Here is a 10410-nt window from a genome sequence, read left to right on the forward strand (position 1 = left end):
ATGGACATTGGTTTAACTGGCCTGATTATGTGGGTGAGGGATGCTATAAAGTAGACTTCTGACTCAGTTAATATGATAAAGGAAATTCTGTGACTTGCACATTTTGTCTATCGTTATACCACAAGTTTAATCTCACTATTAGATCTTCATCATTCTCTCTCTCTCTCTCTCTCTCACTCACTCACTCTCTCTCTCTCCTCATGCTCAGGTTTTACTCTAAGGTATCAGTATCAGTATCATCTAGTAGAAATTTTCCCAACCAAAGATGGTGAAAGTCTAAATTCATCATTGTAATTTTTCCACCTGTGAAACCCTAACTCCTCCACAATATTTCTCTTCCTCAGGCATTGCATTTATGAATCTTTACACATAGTCATCAGCCTAAAAAATTATACTGTCATTTTTTAGCTCTACAAACCACTGAAAATAAATCCTAACTCCACAACTGGTATATCCATACTTATAATTTTAAGTTCTCCAAAATGCTCATGTGCTCAAAATGCTCAAAATAAGAAATTTGCAAGACAAACACTGAAGTTTATGTCATAACCAATTCATCTGATACCACTGAAGTGAAACTTTCTAATGGAGGAGGGGAAAAAACACTCAGAAAAAGAAGACTTTAATTGGTGTATCAGTTAAAACCTCCTTTATTTCATCTCCCTGTGTGTGATGCTGTATCCTTATGCTCTGCTGCAAGGCAGTGCTGTTGAGAGGGATATCTACATGTTTCTCAAAAATATTATTGTAAATAATAGTACAAATTTGCAAAGTGTAATGTGAAAAGCAGAAGGTGAAGATGTGCCACTGGATAACATTCAGAGTGTTCTCAGGACCTAGTGAGTTATTCAAGAGCTAGTGAGTGATGGTACCGCATAACCCACATAAAAGCAATTTCTATGTCAAAACTAAATTTATAATTGCCCAGTATGAGACAAAACATGATAATGCTTTACAACCCCACCTTGTGTGCCTTTGAGCCAGTCTTGCAAGAACCTTATAAAAGAGGAACATAACCATTCAGTCCTCAGTGCTCTAAGGTTGGAAAACTTCTGGAGATTTGGGAATGGAGCCTGGTGTGGAGTACAATACCACACAGTCCACCTTGGTGGGGTTCAATGCCATACAGTCCACCCTCCAAATCAGCCATTTTCTCCAGGGGAACTGATCTGTGTAGGTGGATTTGAACTGTAATTCCAGAGGATCCACAGGTTCTACTGGAGGTTGACATCCCTAGCTCTAAGGTACTTTGGCATCAGAGCAGGTCACAACAGATAAAGGTGTACAATTCAATTTTACCATTATTAAAAACTAAACTATAAATGACTTAAGAACATAATTCTTATTTATTTATTTTATTTATTAAATGTATAGCCTGCCTTCCTCCTGGGACTCTACGGTGGGTTACATAAGAGCAAAAATCCCCATTAAAAAAATGACCCTACAAACAGATTTATTCCCACAAAAACCAAGACAGCAAGATCCTTCCTACCTCCCACCATAATCTAACAAAGGGATGCACTAGATGTTATAGTGAAGCCTGAGGGGGGACATTGATCTCATTAACCTGGCCTCAACCATAGACCTGACAGCAGAGCTCTGTTTTTTAGGCCCTGCAGAACTTTGCAAGTTCAGTCAGGGCCCTCAACTCTCCTGGGAGCTCATTCCACTAGGTTGGGGCTAGGACAAAGAAGGCCCTGGCCCAAGTCAAGGCCAGGCATATCTCTCTGGGGCCAGGGACCACCAACAGATTAGTACTCACAGACTGAAGCACCCTGCAGGGGGCATAAACAGTTAAGCAGTCTCTCAGATAGGCTGGACCCAAGCCATAGATGTCATTAAAAGTCAAAACCAGGACCTTGAACTTGATCCGAGCCAGAACTGGTAACCAGTGCTGCTGCCTCAGTACAGGCTGGATATGGGTCCTCCAAGATGAATCAGTGAGGACCCTAGCAGCTGCATTCTGCACCAGCTGGAATTTCTGGGGCAAGGACAAGGGTAGGCCAGCACAGAGGGAGTTACAGAAGTCCCTTCTAGAGGTTACTGTCGCATTGATCACTGTGCCCTATCAGTCTGGGGGCTGGTAGGGCTCTAGTAACCTCACTTAAAATATACAATATATTTTAAATATATGTACTATATATTTAAACTTTTTCTGGCTACTATATCCACTTTCCATGTGCTCTCATTTTTTGCCTTCCATTTCATGATTTTTTTAAAAATTAAGTGCTATTGTTTTGCCAAAGATTTGAGAACAAATTGAACTCTCCACAGATATTTACTCTTCTCTGGATTTTGCCCATATATGCAAAAATCTCCCTTAAAAATATCTGCATTTCAAATTAAATGCAACTTAGCATCAGATAACACTAGGAGATTCCATTATACAAGGCAAATTTCCCCTCCACCTCCTTTGGGTCTGCTTGAATATGTGGTGAGATATTAATCATTTCCTCTAGCATCAAGTGTATATAAGCACATCATGGTTCTACACAGAACATCTCAGAAACCTGAAGTATTTTGTACTGCCACAATGCTATACAACTATTTGATTTTCCTGTGCATTGGAGTTTATGCCAGTTGTAAGCCAATACACAGTGATAGACAAACAAGCATTTCGGAAATTCAGAAGGATTTTTGTGCAATTGAAAAACAGGTATGCTACAATTATGGAAAGAAGTTTGTTTAAATTTTAAAATCTTGTCTTGTAAATGTTCCATTTCCATAATTTTCTTCTATATTTTGTTCATTGCAGCTTGACAATCATCTTCAAAAGTCAAATGTGGTAAGAAATGTAAACTTCTGCCTTTTCAGAAGGAAGCACATGGGTGATAGTATGGCAAGAATAGGAAAGTAGATCTGTTCCAGCTACAATGTTCAGCAATCCAGTTGAATCTGTATGAAAGATTCAGACAATAATTCAAAATGCCATTTGGGGGGAATGAGAATACTAATTTTTATTGTCAGATTTATTATCCTTCCCTGTTCAGGACTGGGCACAGGTAAACTAATGTGCTTCTTGGACATTAACACAAGCCAGATATGTTTACAAGATATGATTTGCAGTGCTCGGTAAACAAGTAGCGTTCATATTAATTTTTTCTTTTATGCTAATTTCCATTTTGTCATTTGCTTTTTTCAGACATCACTATGGATTCCAACAAAAAGAGAGGTAAGAAATTGAAACCTCATTTTTTCTGAATAAAAGTATTAAATTTAAATTTCAAATGGTGTTTGAGTACCACTGGAAGATTTTTTAATATTGATGGGCCATGGGGGGAAATATAAGAAATGTGGTTGGGGTTTAGGGATTTTTGAAATAATAGATATCCATTACTTCCCTCAGAGTCACATTGTTCTTAAAGATGGTATTATCCATGAAAATACACAGGACTTGAACCAGTCCAAACTTATTCCCATTAATTTCATTAGAATTTGAATGACCTGAACAGGATGGATGTTAGAATATCAAAAAACCCACTAGTGAACTTTTTTTAGAGCTGAAAGAGGGATTTTGGTGTCATCCATTCTGTATGAAACAGGAACAGGTCTTCAGGGGCTCTTGGGTCCAGCCCTATTGCCTGATAAGCAGGTGGCAGCTATGGGTAAGAGTGTTTCTTACCAGCTGATTGTGTAAGGAGCTGTGGCCTTTCCTGGGCAGAGAAAATCTGACCACTATGGTGCATGTCCTGGTTATATATCTAGATTAGTTTATGCTATCATCATCATCATCATCATCATCATCACTGGATTTTTATATCACTTCTCTCCCATAATGGGCTTGAGAGCTTTACAAGATGGCTAAAAATACATAAACAGCTTAATTTAATTAAATTTAAAATTAAAATTCTAAATCCCCCTGTCTCTTTTTTTTGCTCTTGATGTACTTGGAAAAATCAGTTGGTGCAGAATGCTGCAGCCAGGATACTTGGTGGGAGTGGGTTATTGAGACCTTATCACTCCAGCCTTGGCCTGTTTGTTCTGGCTCTCAGTTTGTTTCTGGGTACAATTCAAGCTGCAGGTGGTTGTACTTTAAAGCCCTATATGGTTTGGGACCAAAATATCTGAAGAACCATCTACTACCTTTATGAACATACCTGACTACTGTGATAATCTTCTGAGGTCCTGCTTTGGTGTCTCCAGCTTCTGAGATTCCAGAGGGCCTTGTTGTTCTCAACACCAAACTGAAGAACAATCCCGCCATTGACACTTTTCTTTCCCTTTTTGTTGCCATCTTACACCAGCAGATGAAATCAATTTTTACTTGGCATTTTCTTAGTGATCCCTTTTTCCTGCCCAATGTTTTGCTCAATGTGTAATTTAGTTATTGTGTTAATTTTTAAATTATCTGTTTCTGTTAGTTTCATGGGGTTTTAAGATGTGATTTTATAAGGTGGGTTTTTAATTTGGTAGCTGCCTTGGCCTTGGCCACTTTCTGAGGGCAGAAAGGCAGAGTACTAATCTGGGAAAATAAATAAGTAAACAAAAAAGATACAGGCTCCGCATGGTGTGCATATCTATTTCTACTTCTATTTTTAATTTTTAATGTTTGGGGTCTTCAGTTGGGTCCATTGGCTAGAACCGCAGGGCTAGGTATAGTTGGGTTTAGATTTTAATTTTCCACCATCTGTTGTTGTTGTATATATTGTACGGAGTTTTATATTGCAATTCTAATACTTGTTTGTGAACCGCCACAAGACAGGTAATCGTGAGTGGCGGTATATAAATAGAAACATAAATAAGTAGATTATAGTAAAGTCATATTTTGCAAAATGTGGAAGTATTTTGAAAAACTGACATCAATGGTAGAAATACTATGAAGATCTGAAGAGCAATATATAAAGAATTATCCTTATCCATTGTTGTTCCTCTATATATTTATGAAACAGCCTAGGGGGTGGGATGTGTCCGGCTGTCCAAGTTAAAATAGGGCCAAAGGGTGCAGCCAGCTTTGCCCTGATTGGCCCTGCCCCTGCAGCTCCTGCCCTCCGTCCCTGGACTCTAGCTTCTTTGCTCTCAGATGCCTCAGTGCCTGTAGTCAGCAGCTGGTAAGGGGAGAGGGCACTTGGCTTGTGGTGGAGGGCTTGCTAACAAGGGCCTCTTGGCCTGCTAGGCTGGCCCTGCTGACGAGGGCCTCCTGGCCTGCTGACTGCCTGCTGACTGCCTGCTAAAGAGCTCTGCCCCAGGCCTCCTAACGAGCTGCCCAGCCCCCACCCATCCCACTTGATCTGGCTGTGAGCTGCAGCCCAAAGCCACCTTAAGCTGCCTAGGCAGGGGAGGTGACCCTTTCAAGGCCCGTTCTTAGGAATGGGCTTTTAATCTAGTAATGTAATAAAATACTGGCCTTTTTATATAATCATACACACACATTACTTCTACTGGAAGGCAGTTGACATGATTTGTGAGCTGCACAATGGGTCCTGCTTTATATAACAAAGGCCTAAAATGTTAATTTATTTTATAATATCCTTGGAATTCCATATACCTGTAAGGCAGTGCATAACACTGGTAAGTTTACTGATGTCTGCAAAATATGACATTATTTATGATTATAACTCAATATTGTTCTAATTTCAGGGGGCATGTGCAAAGTTTAATTTGAACACATATATCCAATTATTGAATCAGTTATCTGTGAAGATTACTGAGGAAAATCTGGCCATACGCTATGGCCACATGCTCGATCACCTTAAAATTCTGGCTGGAGACTGGCCTGAAGAGGATGTAAGTTGATCTATTTTTCTTTGAATCTAAGTAACAGCATAATAATCCATATTTAAGGTTGGGAGAAACAGAGGCATAGTACAGCTCAGTGTCATCACATCTCAGAAACTAAGCGGGGATGGTACTTGAAAGGGAGACCACCAAGGAAGGCTCTGCAGAGGAAGGCAATGGCAGACCACCTCTGCTTCTCACTTCTTGAGAACCCCTTACTGAGCATCCTGTTTGTCAGCTGCAACGTGATGGCACTTGACACCCCCCGGATACACACATTTCAATTTAATAATAAATAAATACATTATTAGAAATTAATCAATAAATAATAAATTAATTTGATGAATCGAAATAATGAATACATTTAAAGTTTCAATGACAGCTTTACTGCCAACCTTGACCAAAGTGGCAACTATTGGTAAATCTGGCACATCATATTTGTAGATCATACACATAGTGTTGATCCAATTGGGAATGTTGAACCATTTCTATAATAGAGTGTATAAACATGAAGCATTGCTGTAACTGCTCTGATTCAGTAATAGTATTTGTACAGTGATAGTGAACACAGCACCAGATAAATGACATGGATCAGAGCTAAATGACTCTGCTCTGCTTATCAATCTGCCTCCTCTGAAGTTCTGTTGCAATTCTCTAAACTCCTATTAGCATCTCAAGATGTTACCATCTAAGTCAATAATAATTGTTATTTCATATTCCTCAAATGTTGCAAAACATGAAAAATGGCCAGTTGCCCCACTGAATTGATACCAACGGTCACTATACCATCTGTTAGGTGAGAGATATTGGAGACATCAGTGCAGACCTTGTCAAGAACTGAAGCTAGCACACTTACAGCAGTGTAGAAGACATCTCAATACCCTTGTTCTAAGAGCTAATCTCATAGGGTGCAAGGATCTGAAAAAAGCCTACCTCAAACTTTCTTTTCAATAGACGGGAAAGAACATGGCCTGTTCTACTAAACAAGAGGACACCCTGATCCTCCGAGCAAAACTTTCTGACTTCCTGCTGAGGACCCTGCCTACTCACGTGTGCCTCCACGAGACAGCGTGCCCTCATCATTCTTCAGAGAATGAAAATTGTTCAAGACAACTGAATGGTAACTCAAAATAAGCTCTATGAACTATGCAATCATCTGGTGCATTCACCGGGAAGCAAGTTCCACAAAAATAATGGAAGATGCTTTCAACTAAAAGGGTGGGCTGAAAGCATTTGACAATCTGTGTACACCTTGCCATTTTGAACTATTTGTATATTTATTTATAAGTTATAATATTTATAGCATAACTATTTTTGTCCATGGTGAAGAGTTTGATCCTGCCGTTCAAGTAATCACCTGTTGAATTTTGTTCCCTGTTGCCTTCATTAGCCTTCTTGAGAGTTTGAACTTCACAGCAGCATTGTAAGAAGAATTGTACCCTTTGAGTTCAATGGATTTAGAAGGGCATAAATATGGGTAGAATGGCATAAATGAGCCCAGATGAAGTGCTAATTTCAAATCAGCTATTTAAAGAGAAGTCAGGTAATGGTTTAGAGGCCATCTTTTATTTCTTGTCATGCCTAATAATTCCCCTGTTTTAAGGAAACTTTTACTCACTACTTGAAAGGGTTGCTAGACCCTGACATTCTCCCAGAATTACAACTGATCTGCAGACTTTGGAGGGTGGACTCTCTGGCATCATATACCCGCTGAGTTCCCTTCTCTGCCCACATTCTGCCCTCCTGATGCACCACCTCCAATTCTCCAGGAATTTCCCAAACTGGATTTGGTGATCCCATTACTTGATGCAGATTCTTTAGGATCGTAATCTAGGAAGGAACTGTTCCTCCTCTATTTATTTGTTAAAAAACATTTTTACTCCACCTTTCTCCTGACAAGGATAAGGCATCCTCTACCTCACTGAGATGGCGATCAAGGGAAAGTAGAGAGCAGGTTTACAGACATTGCTAAAGTCCCTGAGAGGGTAGACTGTTGTGCACTTTTGTGCACAGGGGGTATACCCTGTGCACTTCAAGTACCTTCTTAAGGGCGTTGTCACCTGGACCTCCTACAGAAGTCTCAGACCTGGAGCAGAAAGAACAGCAAAATATAATGCTAAATTTTTTCATGTGGCAGAGAATTTAGCACTTCCACATAGTTCTTGCTGATAGCTGGTGATCTACTCTTTGAGAAAACCCAGTTGCAAGTACTTTTATGCTTTGTCTACTAACAGTGCAATCCTATATTCAAGTCCATGGGCTTTGAAAGGTGTGATTCTGCTGATACTCTCGTTCTCCTTTCAGTCATGACATAATATTGCTAACAAAATGTAATTGCTGGGGTGAAAAGGTTGAGGGTGATATAGTTATATGGTATAATGATTATGGTATATTTTAGTCCTTAGTTTATTTATGTATTTATGTATTTATGTATTTATTTATTATGAATCCTAACGTTATTTATATGGCATCTGCCAAGTGTGATATACTTTTAAAACAGGTTTACAGATAATGCATTTGTGAAAATTCTGCACATTTGCACATGGATTTGAATAAATTCTTTTGGACTAATGTGTATCTCTGTCATTATTTAAAATACATTATTATGGTGATTATGTTATTGACAATGTATTCTAAATATCCTTATGCTTTGGACTTTTTTTGGATACATACCGTCTGCTTCCATAAAAGTATTTTTGCTAGCCACACTCTTGATTTTATAAATGAGCAATGATGATAATTTAGAGCAGGGGTCCCCAACCTGAGTCCCATGGGCTCCATGAGGACCCCAACCTCTTTCTGTGGGCCCTCCAACCTGCTTGTCTGCTGCTATCACCCTCAGGGCATTTCCCCTCAGATCCATACTGCCCTTCCTGCCTCAAGAGGCACCATCTACTGCTTTTCTTACATAAAAGACAATAGCAATGATGTTTGCTTTGGTCTTTGCTAGCCAGCAAAGCGCAGGCAACTATGCCACTCAGCTTTCTAACTTCCTGTCTCCATGAATTACCATGTTGAAGCTATGTTAAGGTGACCAGATTTTAACACTGGTAAAGCGGGACACCATTGACCGGGGGGGCTCTTGATTAAAAATTTGGAGCAACAAAAAGTTTCATAGAACGCAAAAATAGTATTGTAATATATATTTTTTAAATTTCAACAAGTAAAATTTGTCAGGTGCCCCTAGATGTCCTTCCAAAAGTGGGACAATCTGGTCACCTTAAGCTATGTATATATATAAGGAAGGTAAAGTTGCTGTGTGAATGTGTTCAGGAGATATCAGGTTTGCTTTTACACACACACACACACACACAAGACAGGAAAAGGACAGGAAAAGGCTTGGTATTTTTGCAAGAAAAGGATACAAAGTGTTTTGCATATTGAACATTTCTAGAAGCTCCACCCATCAAAGCAAGCAGCTTCCAAAGTTACTGGTGAGGTTGCTATTGCTAGCAAAAGCATTGTTCCTTCCACAACAAGAGCTGCAGGTTGCTCTGATGTCTGGCCTTGTTTGCTTCCGCCTCTCCTCCCTTCCTCAGTCCAGCTAGGAATCTTCTTATACATCTGTGACTGCAGAAGCTGGTGAATGGCCCCTTGAAGTGTAGGTTAAGGCTTACAGATGAATATTTACATGACGTTTTAAGATTGTCTGTCACAAACCCTGACTTGGACATCAATGCCTTGGCTAACAGAAAACAGCCACAAAAATCACACTGACTAGGTAAGCATTCCACAGTAAAATATTGTAAAATATTTTTCCAAAGTGTATTGAAGTCAACATTTCTTCATTTACCTTTGGAAGTTTACTTTTGATCTTAATAAATAGGTTAATAATACTTCCAACTTCAGCCCATTTCTTCAGATGCTATGAGTCAATCCTTCCTATGTAATTGGAGCAGGGGGAGGGGACAACAGAGGCATGGCTCTATAAAAAGTAGGAAGTAGAGAGTGGAGTATAATTTTGTAGATTTAAAATCCAATCAGGAAAACAAGAGACTATTCATTTGTTATGCTAAACTGAAATCTCTACCTTGTACAGATATTAACTCATTCGAAATTGCCAGTGAATACTCTATGTATTTTTTCTGATAACATTTGAATTGCATTATGTAGGAAATATATTTATGTAGGAAATACATCCTTTCTACATTCCTTAATGTACTAATTAATCATTTTTGTTCATTTATAGGCTGCCTTTCTCACTGAGAAGGCAGATTATAAAACATAAAATATTATTCAATCAAGCAGCATAAGAATCCAATAAATACTGTTGTAAGGATGTGGTTACAATATGAAGATGAACAAGATGAACAAACAAAAAGAAAAATTCTGCCATAATATAGAACATTGATTACCCATGTAAGGCAATAAAAGAAAGGAGATACATTGCTAGGGTTGCCAGCCCTATGGTGGGAGATACCTAAAGATTTGCAGGGGTAGAGCCTGAGGAGGGTTCAGTTTGGGAGGGGAGGGACTTCAGTAATGCCATAGAGCCCACCTTCCAAAGTGGCCATTTCCTCCAGGTGAACTGATCCCTGTCTCCTGGAGATAAGTTGCAATTGCAGGAGATTTCCAGCTGGAGGTTGGCAACCCTCTTGCAATAATAATCCAATTCCTTTATCAAAACCACCTCCTGGACTGTTCCATTATGTTACAGCCCTAATTGCTTTATAGATATGTCCTCCTGAATATTCC

General features: G+C 39.2%; 1 protein-coding gene across 1 annotated transcript; it reads left to right on the forward strand.

Annotated features, from left to right (window-relative positions):
- Window positions 1-2517: 2517 nt before the first annotated feature.
- LOC143831266 (uncharacterized) lies at window positions 2518-8277 on the forward strand. The gene is made up of 5 exons (XM_077324325.1): window positions 2518-2656; window positions 2756-2785; window positions 3143-3172; window positions 5578-5724; window positions 6670-8277. Exons 1-5 carry the CDS (start codon window positions 2534-2536, stop codon window positions 6847-6849), a joined length of 510 nt encoding a protein of 169 aa, XP_077180440.1. The 5' UTR covers window positions 2518-2533; the 3' UTR covers window positions 6850-8277.
- The last annotated feature ends 2133 nt before the right edge of the window (window positions 8278-10410 follow it).

This window comes from Paroedura picta, chromosome 3 (genome assembly GCF_049243985.1).
Source record: "Paroedura picta isolate Pp20150507F chromosome 3, Ppicta_v3.0, whole genome shotgun sequence".
Classification (NCBI taxonomy): Eukaryota; Metazoa; Chordata; class Lepidosauria; order Squamata; family Gekkonidae; genus Paroedura; species Paroedura picta.